This window comes from Pan troglodytes, chromosome 9 (genome assembly GCF_028858775.2).
Source record: "Pan troglodytes isolate AG18354 chromosome 9, NHGRI_mPanTro3-v2.0_pri, whole genome shotgun sequence".
Lineage (NCBI taxonomy): Eukaryota > Metazoa > Chordata > Mammalia > Primates > Hominidae > Pan > Pan troglodytes.
Window position 1 is genome coordinate 119,203,552 of NC_072407.2, and position 22,927 is coordinate 119,226,478.

General features: G+C 42.4%; 1 protein-coding gene and 1 non-coding gene across 3 annotated transcripts in view; both read left to right on the plus strand.

The window, feature by feature from the left end:
* RNF214 (ring finger protein 214) overlaps positions 1–22,927 on the plus strand; it is a 54,235-nt gene that overhangs the window by 28,820 nt on the left and 2,488 nt on the right. For both annotated transcript variants that reach the window (XM_003313315.5, XM_003313316.5), the window contains exons 7-13: positions 19,819–19,915; positions 20,082–20,170; positions 21,232–21,322; positions 21,518–21,616; positions 21,811–22,187; positions 22,321–22,453; positions 22,663–22,767. In XM_003313315.5, coding sequence (XP_003313363.2) covers positions 19,819–19,915; positions 20,082–20,170; positions 21,232–21,322; positions 21,518–21,616; positions 21,811–22,187; positions 22,321–22,453; positions 22,663–22,767 — 991 coding nt within the window. The remainder of the gene's footprint in view (positions 1–19,818; positions 19,916–20,081; positions 20,171–21,231; positions 21,323–21,517; positions 21,617–21,810; positions 22,188–22,320; positions 22,454–22,662; positions 22,768–22,927) is intronic.
* On the plus strand, positions 3,718–3,871 carry LOC112204908 (small Cajal body-specific RNA 11). Its single transcript, XR_002938654.1, has one exon. It is a non-coding gene; the product is annotated as a small Cajal body-specific RNA 11 (non-coding RNA).

Consider the following 22,927-nt stretch of genomic DNA (forward strand, 5'->3'; position numbering starts at 1 on the left):
TTCGCAGTAGCTGGGACTACAGATGCTCGTTACCACACCTAGCTAATTTTTTGTCTTTTTTGTAGAGACAAGGTTTCGCCATGTTGTCCAGGCTGGTCTTGAACTCCTAGACTCAAGCAGTCGGCCCGCCTCAACCTCCCGAAATGCTGGGATTACAGGCGTGAGCCACCGTACCTGGCCTCATGTATTTTAGAATCAGTTTGCCAGTTTCTACAAAAAAAGATAAAACTGGTAGGAACATATATCAACTTGGGAAAAATTGACATCTTAACAATATTAAATCTTCTAATTCATAAATATGAAATATCTTTTTGTTGATTTAGGTCTTTATCTCAGCAACATTTTATTGTTTTCAGTGTACAGATCTTGCACATTTTTCTTTAAACTTATTCCTAAATATTTTATGTTCTTTGATGCTATTGTAAATGAAATTAAGAATTTTTTAAAATTTTTAATTGCTGTTAAGTACAACTTATTTTTGTTTTTGGCCTTGTACCTGCTATTTTGCTAAATTTCTGTATCAGTGTATTAGTTGTTTTGTATATTCTTCAAGATTTTCTTTTTCTTTTTTTTTTTTGAGACAGAGTTTTGCTCTTGTTGTCCAGGCTGCACTGCAAAGGCGTGATCTCAGCTCACTGCAACCTCCGCCTCCCAGGTTCAAGCAATTCTCCTGCCTCAGCCTTCCGAGTAGCTGGGATTACAGGCATGCACCACCACGCTCGGCTAATTTTGTATTTTTTGTAGAGACGGGGTTTCTCCATGTTGGTCAGGCTGGTCTCGAACTCCCGACCTCAGATGATCCGCCTGCCTTGGCGTCCCAAAGTGTTGGGATTACAGGCGTGAGCCACCTCGCCCGGCCAAGATTTTCTACATAAACAGTCATGGTATCTCTGAGTACACACAGTTTTATCTTCCTTTCAAACCCTTAAACCTTTTATTTCTTATAAATATTATTGCACTGGCTAGGACCTCCAGTACAATATTGAATAGAAGTGGTAAAGTGGATATCTTTGCCTTGTTCCTGCTCTTAGAAGATAAGTCTTTAATATTTTACCATTAAGTTTGATGCTGACTATAGGTTTTTTGTGTATGCCTTTTGTCAAATAGAAGAAGTTACATTCTATTTCTAATTATCTGAGACTTATTAAAATGAATGGGTACTTCATTTTGTCAAATGCTTTTTCTGCATATTTATAAATTATTGGCTGGGCTCAGTGGCTCATGCCTGTAATCCCAGCACTTTGGGAGGCCGAGGCGGGTGGATCATGAGGTCAGGAGTTGGAGACCAACCTGGCCAACATGGTGAAATCCCATCTCTACCAAAAATATAAAAATTAGCCAGGCATGGTGGCAGGCGCCTGTAAACCCAGCTACTCAGGAGGCTGAGCCTGGAGAATCTCTTGAACCTGGAAGGCGAAGGTTGCAGTGAGCTGAGATCACGCCACTGCACTTCAGCTTGGGCAACAGAGCAAGACTCCATCTCAAAAAAATTATCAAATGATTTTTTTCCTTTATTATGTCAATACAGTGTATTACTTTATTTTATTTAATTAATTTTTGTGTGAGTGTGACAGAGTCTCCCTCTGTCGCCCAGGATGGAGTGCCGTGGCATAGTCTCGGCTAACTGCAGCCTCCGCCTCCTGGGTTCAAGCAATTTTCCTGCCTCAGACTCCCGAGTAGCTGGGATTACTGGTGCCTGCCACCATGCCCAGCTAATTTTTGTATTTTTAGTAGAGACGAGGTTTCGCCATGTTGGCCAGGCTGGTCTCGATCTCCTGACCTCAAGCCGTCTGCCTGGCTCAGCCTCCCAAAGTGCTGGGATTACAGGTGTGAGCCACCACACCTGGCCCATTGATTTATTTTTTCAAATGTTAAACCAACCTTCCATTTGTGAGATAAACCCTACATGGACAAGACATTGTTTTTATATGTTGCCAAATTTGTGTCTGTTTTTTTTTTTTCAGTTTGTTTGGTTTTTCTTTTTTTTTTTTTTGAGATAGGAGTCTGGCTCCGTCCCCCAGGCTGGAGTGCAGTGGCGCAATCTTGGCTCACTGCAAGCTCCGCCTCCCTGCAAGCTCCGCCTCCCAGGTTCACACCATTCTCCTGCCTCAGCCTCCTGAGTAGCTGGGACTACAGGCACCCGCCACCACGCCCGGCTAATTTTTTTGTATTTTTAGTAGTGACAGGGTTTCACCATGTTGGCCAGGATGGTCTCGAACTCCTGACTTCGTGATCCGCCCGCCTCGGCCTCCCAAAGTGCTGGGATTACAGGCTTGAGCCACTGCACCTGGCCTGTTGGGTTTTTGAGTTGGGGTCTTGCTCTGTTGCCCAGGCTGGGATGCAGTGATATGTCATAGCTCACTGGAGCCTCAAACTCATGGGCTCAAGTGATCCTCTCACCTCAGCCTCCCAAGTAACTGGGACTACAGGCATGTGCCACCATGCCTGGCTAATTTTTAAAAATTTTTTGTAGATACAGGGTCTTGCTATATTGTCTAGGTTGATCTTGAACTCCTGGCCGCAAGTGATCCTCCTGCCTTGGCCTCCCTAAGTGCTGAGATTACAAGCGTGAGCTACCATGCCTGGCCCTTTGTCTGTGTTTATTGAGGAACGTTGTGTGTGTGTGTGTGTGTGTGTGTGTGTTTAATTTTTAAAATTTAGTTATATCAGTTACTTAGGCCAGAGGGATGTTAAAATCTCTATGATTATAGCTCTTTTCTTTTCTTTTTTTGTTTTTGAGACAGAGTGTTGCTCTGCCACCCAGGTTGAAGTGCAGTGGCACAATCATGGCTCACTGCAGCTTCAACCTGGGTTCACACAATTCTCCCACCTCAGCCTCGTGAGAAGCTGTGACTACAGCTGTGCGCTACCACACCTGGCTAATTTTTGTATTTTTCATAGAGACGGAGTTTCACCATGTGGCCCAGGCTGGTCTTGAACTCCTGGGCTCAAGCACTCCACTTGCCTCAGCCTCCCAAAGTGTTGAGATTACAGGTGTGAGCCACTACGCCCAGCCACTTTTTTTTTTCCTTTTTATTCAGTCAGTTTTTGTTTCTTATATTTTGAAACTGTATTGTTAGATACACATACATTTATGATTGTTGTTATAGGGGAGGGAAAAATGGTTTCCCTAAGTTCTTTAGCTGGGTCATTAATTTAGTTTACATGAGACAGATTAACAGGAGAAAAAAAAACTTTTTTTTTTTTTTTTTTGAGATGGAGTCTCGCTGTGTCTCCAGGCTGGAGTGCAGTGGTGCAGTCTCGGCTCACTGCAACCTCCGCCTACTGGGTGCAAGCGATTCTCCTGCCTCAGCCCCGCAAGTGGCTGGGATTACAGGCACGCGCCACCATGCCCGGCTAATTTTTGTATTTTTAGTAGAGATGGGGTTTCACCATGTTGGCCAGGCTGGTCTTGAACTCCTGACCTCATGATCCACCCGCCTTGGCCTCCCAAAATGCTGGGATTACAGGCGTGAGCCACCGCACCCAGCAGAAAAAAATTTTTAATTATGTGTGCATGCGTGCATACATAGGAGTCCCACAAAAATATCAGATTAAAGGGCCAGATGATTGACACTTATGTAGCAGCTTGAGCTATAGAAAGGAAGAGAGGCTTGGGACTTCTAGGGGGTGGCAGAAACAAATTATGGGTAAGCGAGGGGAAGAAACATATGGTGAATACAAATTGCCTTGTTATATAGGTAAAAATCTCTGTAATTGTCCTGGCCTATGCTTTTTCTACTCCCCTCTGCTTTTTTGGTCCCCCTGTGCTCAGTTCTAACAAGGTAGTCTGGCAGGACACACAGCAGTCTCCTTCAGTTTAGGAGGACTGTCTTTAGAATAGAGCTGTCTCAAGGCACAAGAGTACAATTTTTAAAAAAATATTTTTCAGGTGATAAGTGGTATTGGAGCAGCTCTCTTCTTGGTAGACTTACTTTTACTGATGAAAATTGTTTTGGGGCTGGGCACGGTGGCTCACGCCTGTAATCCCAGCACTTTGGGAGGCCGAGGCGGGCGGATCACGCGGTCAGGAGATCGAGACCATCCTGGCTAACACGGTGAAACCCCGTCTCTACTAAAAATACAAAAAAATTAGCCGGGCGTGGTGGCGGGCGCCTGTGGTCCCAGCTATTTGGGAGGCTGAGGCAGGAGAATGGCGTGAACCCGGGAGGCGGAGCTTGCAGTGAGCCGAGATCGCACCACTGCACTCCAGCCTGGGCGACTGAGCCAGACTCCGTCTCAAAAAAAAAAGAAAATTGTTTTAGAGATGGCAGATTTTCTTTACAGAAGGGAAAGTTTTCAGAGCTATTCCTATATCTGCAGTTTCTCAATATACTCATCTTGAAATAATTAGTATGTCAAAGGGGTATATTTTGGAATGACATATTCTGGTCTCCTAAAGTTGTATTTTGGATACACCTACTATGTACCCACAAAAATTAAAAATTAAAAAAATTGTTTTAAGTTGTATTTTGGGGTGGAGTGCCCTGAGCCCCAACATTGATAAGTTGGCTATTTTGTCATTATGAAATGTCCCTCTTTATCTTAGTCATACTCTTTATATTACAGTTTACTTTATGTGATATTGCTATAGACACTGCATTTGTCTTATACTTACTTTTTACATGGTATATGTTTTTCAATCCTTTCCCCTTCAGCCTTTCTATGTTTCTGTATGCTTTGTAGACAGCCTATAATTGGGTCCTCTTAGGTGATTCATGACTGTAATCTCAGCACTTTGGGAAGCCAAGGTGGGCGGATCACCCGAGGTCAAGAGTTCAAGACCAGCCTGGCCAACATGGTGAAACCTCGTCTCTACTAAAAAAAAAAAAAAAATTAGCTGGGCGTGGTGGCATGTGTCTGTACTCCCAGCTACTTGGGGAGGCTGAGGCAGGAGAATTGCTTAAACCCAGGAGGCAGAGGTTGCAGTGAGCCTAGATCACGCCACTGCACTCCAGCTTGGGCAACAGAGTGAGACTCTATCTCAAAAAAAAAAAAAAAATTGGTCCTCTTAATCTAGCCTGATAAGCTGCCTTTTAATTAGAGCCTTTAGTTCATTTATATTTAATGTAATTATTGATTTGATTGGATTAAGTCTATACTTTTACTATGTAAATTGAAAATTAATTGGATGTTCTTTAGAATTCCATTTTAATTTGGTCGTCTTCTTCCTTCCCCATCTGCTTCTCTAATTCACTGGCAATGGACATCATAAAAAAAGACTACGTGCCAGTGGATTCAGAAAGATTTATAATTTTCTTGGATAAAGTACCTGGAAATTTTTTAGAGTCATAATTGTAGAAACTTAGAATTATCTCTTAGTTGTCTTTTTTTTTTTTCTTTTTTTGAGACAGAGTTTCATTCTTGTTGCCCAGGCTGGAGTGCAGTGGCGTGATCTGGGCTCACTGCAACCTCTGCCTCCAGGGTTCAAGCCATTCTCCTGTCTCAGTCTCCTGAGTAGCTGGGATTACAGGCCCCCACTACTATGCCCAGCTGATTTTTGGTATTTTTAGTAGAAATAGGGTTTCACCATGTTGGCCAGGCTGGTCTCAAACTCCTGACCTCAGGTGATCCACTCGCCTTGGCCTCCCAAAGTGTTGGGATTACAGGCGTGAGCCACCGCGCCTGGCCATCTCAGTTTTTTTAAAAAATCAACTTCTTTGAGATATAATTTGTATACAAAAACATACTTATTTTGAGTGTACATTTTGATGAGTTTTGACATATTAATTATGCATGTAAACACCAACACAGACAAGGTATAGCACATACCTATTGCTCTACAATGCTCCCTGTATTCATTTTCAGTCACTGCTCTCTCATTCTGCCGTTCCTAAGTAAACACTGAGCTGTGTCTGCCACTATAGATTACACTTATCTTTTCTAAAGATTTGTATCTGGCTTCTTTTACTCAGTATATTTTTGAGATTCATCCATGAGGTGGTAGATATCAATAGTTTATTCCTTTTTAATGCTGAGCAGTAGTCTATTGTATGAATATTTCACAATTCATTTACCCAGTTAAAGGTATTATAATTATGGCTCCTGTTTGTAATGAGAAGTCAGGGACAATTCACATTCTCTTTCCCTCTGTGTATTGTGTCATTTTTTTTCTGTAGTTTATTTCAAGATTTTCCACTTATCTTTAGTTTTCAGCAGTTTGACTTTGATTTGCCCACATGCTGTTTTCTTTGTACTTTTCCTGTTTGGAGTTTTCTGAGTTTCTTGATCTATAAAGTTACGTCCTTCACCAAACTTATGAAATTTTCTTTCTTTCTTTCTTTCTTTTTAAATTTGAGACAGGGTCTCACTCTGTCACCCAGGCTGGAGTGCAGTGGTGCAATCTTGGCTCACTGCAACCTCTGCCTTCCAGGCTTAAGCGATCTTCCCACCTCAGCCTCCCAAGTAGCTAGGACCACAGGCATGCACCACCATGTCTGGCTAATTTTTGTATTTTTTTCAGAGACAGGGGTTTGCCATGTCGCCCAGGCTGGTCTCGAATTCCTGGGCTTAAGTGATTTGCCTTTGTTGGCCTCCCAAAGTGCTGGGATTACAGGTGTGAGTCACCACACCTGGCCAAATTTATGAAATTTTCTGACATAATTTTCAAATATTTTTTCTGCCCTATTCCCCTTTTTCCTCCTGGGACTCCACTGTCATGTGAGTTAGACCTTTTGATATTGTCCGACAGCTCACTGAGGCTCTCTTCATTTCTTTGCAATTTTTTTGTTCTATTTCTCATATTGGATAATTTATTTATTTTCTTTCTTCTTTTTCTTTTTCTTTTTTTTTTTTTTTTTTTTTTTTGAGACAGAGTCTCACTTCTTCACCCAGGCTGGAGTGCAATGGCACGATCTCGGCTCACGGCAATCTCTGCCTCCTGGGTTCAAGCAATTCTCCTGCCTCACAAAAAAAAAAAAAAAAAGGTCGGGGGCCAGACATGGTGGCTCATGCGTGTAAACCCAGCACTCGCTGTGGTGCCCAGGCTGATCTCAAACTCTTGGGCTCAGACAGTGCTCTCATATCAGCCTCCAGAGTATTGAATTATAGGCGTTCTTTATACATTCTCTATAAGTGATTTTATCAGATATGTATTTCACCAGTATTTTTTTCTGTCTGTGGCTTGCCCTTGCATTTTTGTAACAGTGTCTTTTGAAGCACAAAAGGCAAAATTTTGATGAAGTCTCGCTTGCCAGTTTTTGTTGTGGTTCATGTATTTTGTGGCCCAAGAAATCTTTGCCCAACCCAAGATCACCTTCTTCTTGGAGGTTAATAGTTTTAACTTTTACATTTAGACCTATGATCTATTTTGAGTTAATTTTTCAATCGGGTATGAAGTAAGGGTCAGGGTTCATTTTCTTGGTCAGGTGCAATGGCTCACACCTGTAATTTCAGCAGTTTGGGAGGCCGAGGTGGGTAGATTGCTTGAGCTGAGGAGTTTGAGACCAGTTTGGGCAACATAATGAAACCCCCGTCTCTACAAAAAATACAAAAAAAAGAAAAAAAGAAAATTAGCCGAGAGTGGTAGTGCATGCCTGTGGTCCCAGCTACCAGCTACTTGGGAGGCTGAGGTGGGAGGATTGCTTGTACCCAGGAGGTGGAGGTTGCAGTGAGCTGAAATTGCACCACTGCATTCTAGCCTGGGCGACAGAGCAAGATCATGTCTGAAAAAAAAAAAAAGGCTTATTTTTTTGGTTATAAATATACATACATGTTCCAGCACCATTTGTTAAAAAGATTATCCTTTCCCCATTTGAGGTACCTTGGCACTTCTGTAGAACATAAAATGACCACTGTTGGGGAAATACAATTTAAAAAATGCAAATCTTCTTGCATCCCAGAAAACCTCTCACTAAGGCGGTAGAGAAATACAACAGTTTTATTATTAAATAAACATTAAATCAGATGTGATGCACATCACAAATCCACTGAGATATTGCAAAGACTGATAGAATCTTACTCCCTTATGTAGGTAGCCAAGCCAAGGTAACCCTTTACAATACACACTTTTAAGATAAACAATTGTTAGTCCTCAAGTAAGAGGACTTGACAGCACCATTTGTCACACACAGTTTGTCCTAACTTTATTATGGTAATTGGGGAGACCACCTGTACTGGCTTTATCTGGAGGAGAAACAAACTGTTCTTAGTCATATTGTTCTGACAGGAGGTGGTTCTGTAAATTGGAGCAAGGTGCTCTTCAGAGTTAGGCTCTTACCTTCCTACTGGGAACTGGGAGATAGGGAAGCTGTCTCCTTTGATGTTTGCATTTCAAAAAGATGGCTCCCAGGTCCTTGAAACATTCCTGATTTGTGTGACTATTTTTAGCCTTTAGAAAGATTTACATATATTTGAAAAGGAGAGTGAAAGAAAATTTGAAAGACAAGATTGGGGTCGGGGGGAGTCTTTTTTATTATTTTCAACAGGGAGAATTAAATCTCTTATTTTTAATTGTATTTTCCCTTATACCACATAAGTGTGGCTCTGTTTCTTTACTGTCTATTCCATTACATCGATCTGTTTGTCTTTCCTTGTAACTGTGTAGTAAATGTTGAAATCAGTGCATCTTCCAGCTTTGGTGTTTTTTCCAAAATTGTTTTGAATATTCTAGAGACTTTTTATTTTCATATACATTTTGAAATCAAATTATCAGCTTTTACAAACAGCTTGCTTGGAATTTGATTGGGTTTGTATAGAATCTGTAGATCAATTTGGGAACAATTGACATCTTAACAATATTGAGTCTTCTGATTCATGAACATGGAAGAGCGCTCTTTTTCTTCTTGGCAATGATTCATAAGTTTGAGAGGCTATAGGGTTAAAGAGGGAAAGCGTTCTCTTTGCCCTCTAAAAGTTCACTAAAAATTAACTGACAGAAGGTAGATTAATAGGATAAAAAAGCATATAAAATTTATTTCATGTGCATAGTAAGCACAGGGGAATTGCAGGAGAATGATAACCCAATAAAGTCCAGATGCTTATATACCTACCCTTCTTTAACAGGGAAGGGGAGATGAAGGTTATAAGAGTAAATTATTTTCAGGGGATAAGAATGAGCCCAAATGCTGGGTGCAGTTGCTCATGCCTGTAATCCCAGCAGCTGGGAGTCTGAGGGAGGAGGATTGCTTGAGGCCAGGAGTTTGAGACCAGCCTAGGCAATGTAGCTAGAATTCATCTCTAAAAATAAAAAAGAAAAAAGAAAAAAAAGAATGAACCTAAACAACAATGGCCTGGGACAAGGTTCTTTTGAACTTTGGGGGAGGTGGCAGGAAGATGAGGGGCAGAACTTCACTGTGAACAAAAGTTGTCTTTCTTTTTTTTGAGACAAGGTCTCACTCTGTCACCCAGCCTGGAGTGCAGTGGCATGATCATGGCTCACCACAGCCTCGACCTCCCCAGGCTCAGGTGATCCTCCCACCTTAGCTTCCTGAGTAGCTGGGACAATAGGTGTGTGCCACCACGCCCTGCTAATTTTTGTGTTTTGGGTAGAGATGGGATTTTGCCATGTTGCCCGGGCTGGTCTCGAACACCTGAGCTCAAGCAATCCACCCGTCTCGGCCTCCCAAAGTACTGGGATTACAGGCGTGAGCCACTGGAGCCACTGTGCTCGGCCTAACAAAGGTTGTCTTATGCCTGTTGTCTCCCAGGTAATCTGTCTGAACTGTCCTCAGAAGCATACAGATGTCCCTAACTTACAGTGGTTTGACTTACGATTTTTCCACTTTATGATACTAGGAAAACAGTACACATTTTGTGTACTCCTTGACTTACTATGGGGCTATGTCCAGAAAATGTCATCATAAGTTGAAACTATCATGAGTCAAAAATCAACTTACCCAATCAATTTACAATGGGTTTATTCGGATGTAACCTCATCATAAGTCAGGGACCATCTATAAATGAAAAGTCTTACCTGGACATGTTGATGACTTCCAGTCTCTTCTCTTCTCTGGTAGTGAATCTTTCATTGTTGTTTGGTGAGATTCCTAGGTGGGGGATCTTAAGACAGTTGCATTTCTTTTGCAGAGATAAGAATTTTCTTAGATAAGGAAATTCCAAAGATAATCCCTCTTGGTGCTTCTGGAAAGAGGACCAGAGAGATGGGCTTGGGGGAAGGTTGGAGACAGACCTTGGTTCTGAGGCTTATTTCTGAGGCTTTTCAATTTTCTTTTCTTTTCTTTTTTTTTTTTTTTTTTGAGTCAGGGTCTTACTCAGTTGCTCTGTTGTCCAGGCTGTAGTATAGTAGCACGATCACGGCTGACTGCAGCCTTGACCTCCTGGGCTGCGATGATCCTTCCACCTTTGCCTCCCAAGTAGCTGGGCCTACAAGCATGTGCCACCACACCACTCTAATTTATTTACTTATTTTAATTTTTTTGAGATGGAGTCTCTGTCTGTCACCCAGGCTGGAGTGCAGTGGCACGATGTGGGCTCACTGCAACCTCCACCTCCCGGGTTCAAGCAGTTCTGTCTGCCTTAGCCCCCCACCCCCCACCCCCCCGGTAGCTGGGACTACAGGTGCCTACTACCACACCCGGCTAATTTTTGTATTTTTAGTACAGACAGGGTTTTGCCATGTTGGTCAGGCTGGTCTTGAACTCCTGACCTCAGGTGATCCACCCGCCTTGGCCTCCCAAAGTGCTGGGATTACAGGCATGAGCCACCTCACCCAGCCTAATTTATTTTTATTTTTTGTAGAGACAGGGTCTCACTGTGTTGCGCAGGCTGGTCTCAACTCAAATGCCTGGACTCAAGCAGTCCTCCTGCCTGTGCCTCACAAAGTGTTGGGATTACAGGTGTGAGCCACCACATCTTGCCTCAGTTTTCTTTTTTCTTTTTTTTGAGACAGAATGTGGCTCTGTCCCCCAGGCTAGAGTGCAGTGGCGTGATCTTGGCTCACTGTAGCAGCCCCTGCCTTTTGGGCTCAAGTGATTCTCCTGTCTCAGCCACCCAAGTAGATGGGATTACAGGTATGTGCCACCACGCTTGGCTAATTTTTGTATTTTTAGTAGAGACAGGTTTTTGCCATGTTGCCCAGGCTGGTCTCAAACTCCTGTGTTCAAGTGATCCGCCTGCCTCAGCCTCCCAAAGTGCTGGGATTACAGGTGTGAGTCACTTTGCCCAGCCAGTTTTCTTTAATTCAAAGTACAAAGCATACCAAAGCATCGTATTTTGGGGTATCGTTTTCTGTACCCTAACAAGGCCAAGAAGACAGCTCCTACTCTTTGTATTATGCCCTCAAAATTCTAGCCACCTTGGCCTCTGTGAACCCGTTTTTGTCTCTTATTTAGCAACAATGCCAGCTCTGTTTGCATTTGCCGTCCCTGTGCTGCAGACTGGAAACTGCCTCCAGGCAGTGAGCTGGAGCAATTGTAGGGCTGCTTTCGTGTGTATTCCTTTCTCAATGATCATAGTCCTGTGCTGCCTATTGTCCAGTGTTTGAAAACATTGTTTCATATGTTTTGTCCAGTTGTTTAGTTCTTTAGGGCCACAGGATAAATCTGTCCCTGGTACTCCATTTCAGGCAGAAGCAGAGTCCTAAATTATGTTCTGGACAGGTTAAATTTGAAGTATTTGCAGGATATCCATGCTAGTATGTGTAGTAAACATCAGCGGAAAAGGAGCTAGAAATGAAGCTAATGGCCTGGATAGTGTACTAGGAGTTGATCAGTTCTCATTAATTCCTTGTGAAGGGTTGGAATGGTGATTAGAAAGGAGGTCGTGGTCACAAAATGACAGAACAAAGTTTGAGGTGTTTTTTTGTTGTTGTTGTATTTTGTTTTGAGACAGGGTCTCGCTGCATCATACAGGCTGTAGTGTGATGATAGCTCACTGTAGCCTCTACCTCCTGGGCTTAAGCAGTCCTCCCACCTCAGCCTCCCAATTAGCTAGGACTGCAGGAGCACACCACCGTGCCCAGTTAATCTTTTTATTTTTCTTAGAGGCGAGGGTCTTGCCATGTTGCCCAGGCTAGTCTTGAACTCCTGGGCTCAAGTGATCCTCCTACTTTGGCCTTCCAAAGTGCTGGTAGCCAGGCATGGTGGTATATGCCTGTAGCTACTTGGGAGGCTGAGGCAGGAGAATCACTAGAGCCCATGAGTTCGAGGCTCCAGTGAGCTTACGATTGTGCCACTGTACTCCAGCCTGGGTAACACAGTGAAACCCTGTCTCTAAAAACAACCACCAACCACCACCTTGAGCCACCTTGCCTGGACCAAAGTTTGAGGTTTTCAGTGTAGACTATCCGTGTGTTAATATGGTTTAAGGGGTGGCTTTGCTGCCAGAAAACCAAACACCGCATGTTCTTACTCATAAGTGGAAGTTGAACAGTGAGAACACATGGCCACAGAAAGGGGAACAACACACACCAGGGTCAGTTGGGGGGGTAGGGAGGAAGAGGAGGGAGAGCATTAGGACAAATAGCTAATGTATGCGGGGCTTAAAACCTAGGTGACGGGTTGATAGGTGGAGCAAACCACCATGGCACATGTATACCTATGTAACAAACCTACATATTCTGCACTAGTATTCCGGAACTTAAAGTAAAATTTAAAATTTTTGTTTTTTAAAAAAAGAAAGAAATGGCTTTCCTGGTAGGCAATTGTCAAGGAATGAAGTTTAGGAGGAGGAAGAACTCCAAGGTCTTAGTCTCAAATGGATCATGAATATGGATATTGAGTTCACAAAGGTTGTTGTAAAGGGTAGAAAATAAGGAATATGACTAGATGCTAAAAATTATCCATGTGGGTAGAGATGAGATGGGAGTATAGTAGATTAGAGGTGCTGAAACATTTTAGTCTAAGGACCCCTTTAAACTCTTAATAATTAACAAGGACCTCAAAGAGGTTTTGTTTATATGGATTTTATCTATCAGTATATACTGAACCAGAAATTAAAACTGAGAAAAAATTTAATATTTATGCATTAATTTATTTTAAAATAATAAACCTATGTGTTAAATAGCATATTTTCTATGAAAAATATTTTTCAGATAAAGATCAGTTTAGTTAGAATAATAATACTGTTTACATTTTGTAAATCTCTTTCATGGAAGAAGCTTACTTATCTGCTATATTTAATTGATTGCAATATATTGTTTTGGTTGAAATATATAAAGAAAATCTGATGATATGCAGATAAGTAGTTGGAAAGCAAAGAGTATTTTAATAGCTTTTAAAGATAATTGTGGATATTCATCTTTGATACTATGCCAAAACTTGATGTGTTGGTGTCTTAAAGTTAAGTTGCATTGTGGGATCTGAAACCACATCAATAAACATTTTGCTTTTATTTTCAAATTTGTTTTATTATTATTATTATTATTTTAGTTTTATTCCTGGCAAGCTGTGAAGTTTTTTTATACTAGTACATTAAAATCTATTTGTTTACCTTGAATTTTGAATGGATATTTTGTATGTTGTATAGGGGAAGAGAAACCTTTTCTCTACCTTCTTATGTTCAGAGATTAGGGCCCGAAAATTAAACTGACAAAATGTTATACAACCAACAAGTTTATATGACCACTGTGCAGTAGTAGATCAGTTACATTGAAACAGCAGGGTTTGCAGCAGAGAAAGAGTTTAATGATTGCAGAGCATTGAGTGAGGACATGGGAGGAGACCCTCAAATCCATTTCCCCTGAGGAGTTATGGGCTGGTATTTTAAGTTTTAAGGGGATTGTGGAAGGTAAGGGGCTGGAAAATTGAGGTCGTTGATTGGTTGGGATACGGGGGATGAAATCATCAAGAAGTGGAAACTGCATTCTTTGGTGAGTCAGCTCCTCTGGGATCCTTCAGACCAACTGGCGTCAGTGGGGTCCTTCAGACAGGCTGATGTCAATAATTTCACTGCTATGCAGGATCTGAAAGGATATCTTAAAGGGAAAACTTAATGTTTTATAATGTTCATGTTGTCTATAGAACACTTAAGGGGAACTTTAATCTCGTAGCAGGGTCTATGTGATTCTGAGGCAGCAGGCGCAAAACACTGGTGAAGTAGCTAGTCAGAGAGCAAGCTGACCTCATGATAAACACTGCATGTGCTGCAAGCCTCGTTTATTTTCGTTTCTCCCCCCTCTTCTTCCCTGATGAATTTCATACAGTTTATAGGGACAGTTTCAAAATAACAGATTAACAGGAGGAAAAAACAGTTTATTTACATGTGCAATGTTCATACACATGGAAGAACTCAGTGGTGGGTAACTCAAAGGAGTAGTTAGTTAGAATTTGGGGCCAATATGCTATCTTACTAGATGAAGGGGAGAGAGGAGAAAGCCCCTAGTACTGGGAAAACAAATGACTTCTTTTTTTTTTTTTTTTTTGAGATGGAGACTTGCTCTTGTTGCCCAGGCTGGAATGCAATGGCACAATCTTGGCTCACTGTAACCTCCGCCTCCTGGGTTCAAGAAGTTCTCCTGCCTCAGCCTCCTGAGTAGCTGGGATTACAGGTGCCCACTACCACACTCGGCTAATTTTTTTTTTGTATTTTTAGTAGAAACGAGGTTTCACCCTGTTGGGCCAGGCTAGTCTCGAACTCCTGACCTTAGGTTATCTGCCCACCTTGGCCTCCCAAAGTTCTGGGATTACAGGCGTGAGCGACCGTGCCCAGCCATGACTTTTTTTTTTTTTTTTTGAGACAGAGTTTTAATCTTGTTGCCCAGGCCAGAGTGCAATGGCACAATCTCAGCTCACTGCAACCTCCGCTTCCCGGGTTCAAGCAGTTCTTCTGCCTTAGCCTCCCAAGTAGAACACAGATGGGCGCCATGATGTCTGGCTAATTTTTGTAAATATTTTTTTTTTGTAGAGACGGGGTTTTGCCATGTTGGCCAGGCTGGTCTTGAACTCCTGACCTCAAGTGATCCACCCACCTCAGCCTCCAGAAACAACTGAGATTACAGGTGTGAGCCACTGCACCTGGCCTAGTGGCACATTTTCAAGATAGGCCATATGATAGGCTACAAAACAAGTCTTAATATTTTTTAAAATAGAAATAATATTAAGTGTTTTCTCAGACTCTAGCAGTATAAAACTAGAAATCAATTTGAAGAAGAACTCTCAAACCTATAGAAATTAGAAATTAAACAACCTGTCCTGAATGATCTTTAACAATGAAATCAAGATAGAAATTAAAATTTTTAAAAAATGATTGATAACGGTGACAGAAGTTATCAAAATCTCAGATACAGCAAAAGCAATACTAAGAGGGAAGTTTATAGTGCCAAATGCCTTCATCAAAAAGACAGGTCACAAATTGACAGTCTAATAATATCACACCTCAAGGAACTAAAAAAACAGGAAGAAACCAAACCCAAAGCTAGCAGAAGAAAAGAAATAACAAAGAACAGAGCTAAACAAAATTGAAACCAAAAAATACAAAGGATCAATAAAATTAAAAGTTGTTTCTTTGAAACGATAAACAAAAATAATAGACCATTAGGTAGATTAGCTGTGAGAGGATTCAAATAAACTTAGTCAAAAATGAAAATGGAGATACCATAACTGATACCACGGAAATAGAAAAGATCATCTGAGACTACTGTGAACACATATATGTACACAAACCAGAAAACCTAGATGAACTGGATAAATTCCTGGAAACACACAACCCCCCAGGCTTGAACCAGGAAGAAATAGAAATCTTGAACAGACCAATAGCAAGTAGTTTGATTGAATCAGTAATTTAAAAAATCTCCCAACCAAGACATCCCAGGTCCAGATGGATTCACAGCCAAATTCTACCAGACATTCAAAGAACTGATACCAATCCTACTGGAACTATTCCAAAAGATCAAGAAGGAAGGAATCCTCTCTAACTCATTCTACAAAGCCAGTCTCACCCTGATACCAAAGCCAGGAAAGGACACAACAAAAAAAGAAAACTGCAGACCAGTATCCCTGATGAACATAGATGCAAAAGTCCTCAACAAAGTACTAGCAAAACCAAATTGAACAGCATATCAAAAAGATAATTCAGCACAATCGAGTGGGCTTCATCCCAGTGAGGCAAGGATGGCTCAGCATACACAAGTCAATAAATGTGATTCACCACATAAACTGAATTAAAAACCATATGATCATTTCAATAGATTTAGAAAAAGCATTTGATAAAATGCTGTATCCCTTTGTGGTAAAAAACCCTCAACAAATTAGGCACAGAAGGAACATACCTCAAAATAATAAAAGCCATATATGACAAACTCACAGCCACCATCGTACTGAAGAGAGAAAAGCTGAAAGCATTCCCCCTCAGAACTGGAACAAGGCCAGGCACAGTGGCTCATGCTTGTAATCCCAGAGCTTTGGGAGGCCAGTTCAGGAAGATCACTTGAGTCCAGGAGTTCCAGACCAGCTTGGGCAATACAGTGGGACTCTTTCTCTCAAAAAATTAAAAAATTTGCTGGGCATGATGATACATGCTTATAGTCCTAGTTACTCAGGAATTTGAGGTGGGAGTTCAGGAGTTCAAGGTTACAGTGAGTTATGATCATGCCAGTGTACTCCAGCCTGGACAATACAGTGAAACCCTCTCTCTAAAAAAAAGAAAATAAGAAAATAATTTCTTAACCATTTTTGCTATTGTTGCATGTAGTTCCTTTTGTTAGATCCCAGTGAGGTGAATGTGGCAAAAAACCCAAAGGAAAAGATTTTTTGTTTGTGAATATGTGGAATGTTTCCATTGACATAAGAGGATTTTTCTAATATAAGTTTATATTTGTAGTTGACAATGTGTTTAATGAAAGTTAGAGATGTTCAGTGAGCATCTATAATCTTCAAGGATAACATCAGTCACAGAAGGCAACTGTCATGTTTTCCTACAATTATCCGATTGTCAGAGTGAATAGTAGTTTAGATGGATTGACTCTGTAATGTATTTCACATATTTTTATGGTAAGAGCATTCTGACTCTTCATATATTTTGGAACTGAGGGAATATGTGTTGTAGCAAGAAAACACAGCTGCCTATAAAATCTTTGTCTAAAGAATTATTAGGCTGGGTATAGTGGCTCACACTTGTAATTCCAGCACTTTGGGAGGCTGAGGCTGGTGGATCACCTGAGGTCAGGAGTTCAAGACCACCCTGACCAACATGGCAAAACCCTGTTTCTACTAAAAATACAAAAATTAGCCAGATGTGGTGGTATGCATCTGTAGTCCCAGCTACTTGGGAGGCTAAGGCAGGAGAATTGCCTGAACCTGGGAGGTGGAGGTTGCAGTGAGCTGAGATCCCGCCGGTGTACTCCAGCTTGGGTGACAGTCTTAAAAAAAAAATTGTTAGATAATGTGTTTTCTGCTAGGAAGTTAATTTGGGGAAGCAATACCTGGAGATTAAGGCAGAAAATGCCCACCTACTTCTCATTTCTAATAGATGAATATACCTTGTCAGTAGAGGGCTGATGTCAGAGATTGAATAAGTGTGTAACACACACACACACCCTCTCTACCTATACATGAAATAGAGAACCAGGGATATGTGGAGAATTGGGTCAAAAGCAAGAATATGTGAGAGGAAAGGGCCTCATAAACTTCTGTTAAGCAGATTGCTCTCTTTCGTATATGTGAGGTTACTACAAAAACAGAAGGGGAATAAAAGTTTCTCTCACTGAAGAAAAGTGGGGGCCAGGCGTGGTGGCTCACGCCTATAATCCCAGCACTTTGGGAGGCTGAGGTGGGTGGATCACCTGAGGTTAGGAGTTCGAGACCAGCCTGGCCAACATGGCAAAACCCCATCTCTACTATAAATACAAAAAAAATTAGCTGGGCATGGTGGTGGGTGCCTGTAATCCAGCTACTCGGGAGGCTGAGGCAGGAGAATCATTTGAACCTGAGAGGTGGAGGCTGCAGTGAGCCAAGATTGTGTCACTGCACTCCAGACTGGGCAACAGATAGAGACTCCCTCTCAAAAAAAAAAAAAAAAGAAAAGTGGGAACATTTCTCTTAAGATGTAACTCTTGGCCAGGCGCAGAGGCTTACACCTGTAATCCCAGCACTTTGGGAGGCCGAGGCGGGTGGATCACGAGGTCAGGAGATCGAGACCATCCTGGCTAACATGGTGAAACCCTGTCTCTACTAAAAATACAAAAAATTAGGTGGGTGTGGTGGCACGTGCCTGTAGTACCACCTACTTGGGAGGCTGAGGCAGGAGAATCGCTTGAACCCAGGAGGCGGAGGATGCCATGAGCCAAGATCACGCCATTGCACTCTAGCCGGGGTGACAGAGTGAGACTCTGTCTCAAAACAAAACAAAACATGTAACTCTTCCCAAGCTTTTCTTCTTATTTTATTTTTACTTTTCTAAAATGTCGGGGAGATAATTTAAGTATTTTCATCCTATTCTGTCCACTGATCTTGGTAATCCAGGCTTCCAGCTATAAAACTTACCATAATCAAATGTAATATAAGGAAATTCCTTTGCCGGCTGTGTTGCTTAACGGCCTCTATAGTTCTGAGTAGGGTGATCACCCATCCCAGTTTTAGCACTGAAAGTCATCCATCCTGGGAAATCCCTCAGTACTGGGCAAACCAGGAGAGTTGGTCACTGTCATGCTGAGTGGGGGGAAAGCATGTAAGGAGGGAGGAAACCAAAGAAAATGAGAAGTCCTGAGGTATGAAGAGAACATTTTTTTCCTTTTGAAGCATATTTACTATAGCTAGGAAAACTTGAAAATTAATAAACTTGTATCACTGTGCTTAGTAGCGAATTAGTGATTTGCTGCATTAAGGATGAATATTAAGTAGGCCTCTGGCCAGGCACAGTAGCCTGTAATCCCAGCACTGTGGGAGGCCGAGGTGGCAGGATCACTTGATCCCAGGAGTTTGAGAATAGCCTGTAGAACAAAGTGAGACCCCTGTCTCTACAAAAATAATAAGTAAGCATCAGCCAGGCGTGGTGGCTTGTGTCTGTAGTCCCAGCAACTTGGGAGGCTAAGGCAAGAAGATTGCTTGAGCCCAGGGGGTTGAGGCTGCAGTGAACCAAGGTCATAGCACTGTACTCCGGTCTGGGCAACAGAGTAAGACCCTGTCTATAAAAAACAAACAAACAAAAAAGTGGACCCCTGTGTTTGGTCCTGCATTCATTCTTCAGGACCCATACTAAAAGACATGTTGGGAAATAAGAATGCAGAATGCCATAATGGTTTTGAATCCTCTTGAACGTAGAAGAACGTTCTGCCTTCAATGGAGGGCTTTTGTTCTAAGATGCAGTCTTTTTCCTGCTGTAGGTAACTTTATTTTAGCAAGTGGAGATACAAACTTTTTTTTTTTTTTTTTGAGACAGAGTCTCGCTTTGTAGCCTTGGCTGGAGTGCAGTGGTGCGATCTCGGCTCACTGCAACCTGCGCCTCCCAGGTTCGAGCAATTATCTTGCCTCACCCTTCTGAGTAGCTGGGACTACAGGCGTGCGCCATCACGCCCAGCTAATTTTTGTATTTTTAGTAGAGATGGGGTTTCACCATGCTGGCCAGACTGGTCTCAAACTCCTGATTTCAAGTGATCTGCCCATCTTGGACTTCCAAAGTGCTGGGATTACAGGCGTCAGCCACCACGCCCGGTCACAACATTTTTACTTTCAAATATAGGGCCATTATGCAACTGCAGACCACTGTAAACATTATTTGTCTGTATCTATATTTGATACTTATACTCCAGCTCTCTTTTGATTAGCAAAGAATAAAGAAGAAAGAAAAATAAGTATAGTTAATACTTAGAGTAAGACTTCCTGTAACATACTTGGCTGACCAATTTTGGGTTGTACTTTTGCCCTGGTATCTCTCAACAAGCTTATCTTTCTTCCTTAGTCTTGTTCTTGGTTTCTTATCTTACAGAGAGGTGTGGGAAATGGAACTGGATAGACTCAAGAATCAGGATGGCGAAATAAATAGGAACATTATGGAAGAGACTGAACGGGCCTGGAAGGCAGAGGTGAGAAGAGGAGCTGATATCTTGAAAGTCTTAGTTTCAGGCTTCCAGATGGTATCTACTTTTGGCATTGTAATAGGAGAGCCAGTAAGCATTTGTTTTCACTACCTAGAGGTACCTTTGTGTATGTAAAATTAATAAAGTATTTATATGTGTGTGGCTTCCTTAGATCTTATCACTAGAGAGCCGGAAAGAGTTACTGGTACTGAAACTAGAAGAAGCAGAAAAAGAGGCAGAATTGCACCTTACTTACCTCAAGTAAGTACCTTTCTGTTCTAGAGCTTTAATTGTTTTGCAGTTTGTTTGTTTGTTTGTTTAGGTTTTTTCATTCCTAGGCCAGCTAGTCTGGCACTTATTCTATCTGTACAAGAATTGTAAGGCTATCTCTGTCTGCAGTAGCAATTGCTCAGTGATTTTTCCTCTCACATTCTAAAGTTCTGTACTGTAACTCTTCCCTGCTACAGTTGTATAGTTTTGCATTTTTAATGTTTTGTTTCCATTTGGATAAACACTATCTGTTAAAGCCAGACGTAATAGCATGCTCCTGTAATCCCAGCACTTTGGGAGGTCGAGGCAGGAGGATCACTTGTGCCCAGGAGGCCGAGGCTGCAGTGAGCTTTGATTGCATCACTGCACTCCAGCCTAGGTGACAGTGAGACCCTGTCTCTAAAAAATAAAAAATAACCAGCATCTGTTAACCTATAAAGCATAACAATGATCTTTGGAGATTCATTTCCTATGTAGTCATTTATTTTCTTTCTGCCATGGAACTTGGAGGACCCTTGTGGCATTTTCAGGCAGACAAGAACCCTCTCTCTGTTGTTGGTTCTCTTTCTCAATTACTTAAAAGATACTGGAGTTAAAGTGAGGCAAAGGAATTCGAATCTTGGGCTTCTCCTGCACCTGCTCCCACCTCTTCTCAACGGCAATTAGCCAGCTACTATTTTGCTTTTGCTATCTCAGAGAATTAGGAATAGGGCTTTTTTTTTTTTTTTTTTTTTTTTTTTAATGACAGGGTCTCCCTCTGTTGTGCAGTGGTGCCATCTTGGCTCACTGCAACCTCCGTCTCCTGAGCACAAGCCATCCTCCTACCTCAGCCTGCCAAGTAGCTGGGACTATAGGCATGAGCCACCACACCTGGCTAATTTTGCATTTTTTTAAGAGACAGGGTTTCGCCACATTGCCCAGGCTGGTCTAGAACTCCTGAGCTCAAGTGATCTGCCCGCCTTGGCCTCTTTTGTGCTGGGATTACAGGCGTGAGTCACTGTGCCTAGCAGGGCTTTCTTTAAATCTGTAAATTCCTGTTGGTTTCTTGAAAGGTCAACTCCCCCAACACTGGAGACAGTTCGTTCCAAACAGGAGTGGGAGACGAGACTGAATGGAGTTCGGATAATGAAAAAGAATGTTCGTGTAAGTGTATCTATGAGTCATCATTCAGTCAGTGTTAGTCTGTGCTTAACACTTCCAGCAATGGGGAGGTAGCCTTTTGCATTGCCATTTGGGGCCTATCCTACTATTCCTTTTGTTTTCCTGATAATGGATGGTGCTGTCTTTCTAGAGAGCCTCAGTCAGTTCAGCAGTAAAAATAATCCTTTTTGTTTTTAGGACCAATTTAATAGTCATATCCAGTTAGTGAGGAACGGAGCCAAGCTGAGCAGCCTTCCTCAAATCCCTACTCCCACTTTACCTCCACCCCCATCAGAGGTAAGAGAGTGGCTTTGGGGGGAAGTTCACCTTTCTGTGTTGGTAGCAGCAGCAGAGTCTTCTGCGTGTTCTTTTTATGAAGATATTGGGCCATCCCTATTCAGTGCAAGAGTTGTTCATTGATTTCTTCTCCAGTTTCCTAAACTTTCTTTTTCTTCCTTTCTCTCTCGTCCTCTACCTCTTCTCCTCTGCAGACAGACTTCATGCTTCAGGTGTTTCAACCCAGTCCCTCTCTGGCTCCTCGGATGCCCTTCTCCATTGGGCAGGTCACAATGCCCATGGTTATGCCCAGTGCAGATCCCCGCTCCTTGTCTTTCCCAATCCTGAACCCTGCCCTTTCCCAGCCCAGCCAGCCTTCCTCACCCCTTCCTGGCTCCCATGGCAGAAATAGCCCTGGCTTGGGTTCCCTTGTCAGCCCCCACGGTCCACACATGCCCCCTGCCGCCTCCATCCCGCCTCCCCCAGGCTTGGGCGGTGTTAAGGCTTCTGCTGAAACTCCCCGGCCCCAACCAGTAGACAAACTGGAGAAGATCCTGGAGAAGCTGCTGACCCGGTTCCCACAGTGCAATAAGTAAGTACCTTCAAGGACTGATTCAGATGTCTTTATCAGAGAAATGCTTATGGGTTAAAATAGAGGAGGTTACATGGGTGTTCCCCGTGGGTATAGCATAGGCTTTCTCTCCCTCAACATTTTTTTTTCTCAGGGCCCAGATGACCAACATTCTTCAGCAGATCAAGACAGCACGTACCACCATGGCAGGCCTGACCATGGAGGAACTTATCCAGTTGGTTGCTGCACGACTGGCAGAACATGAGCGGGTGGCAGCAAGTACTCAGGTGAGAAAAGCCACTTGGGAGAGAACTTAGGCCTGTTGAGGGCTGGGGAAGAGGTAGATTTCAGAAAAATGTGGGGTGGGAAGAAGCATTCCAGTCAGAGGTAGCTAGTCTGCTTTTTTCCTTTGCTGGACTGGGAAATAAGTGATTTTTGTGATATGCTCTGTTACTCAGACTCTCTTCCCTTACTCTGACAATGTTTCTACCTACAGCCACTTGGTCGCATCCGGGCCTTGTTCCCTGCTCCACTGGCCCAAATCAGTACCCCAATGTTCTTGCCTTCTGCCCAAGTTTCATATCCTGGAAGGTCTTCACATGTAAGACTCTTTTTCTTTGAACACTGTGATATGGAGAAGCTGGAGGTGAGGAAGGAGTGGGTTTACAGGTGGAGTGCAGGAAGAAACCATCAGTTGGGTTATTTGCAGCCCTACTGGGAAAATGCAAATATTTTAGGCAAGAATCTATATTTGGATTTTT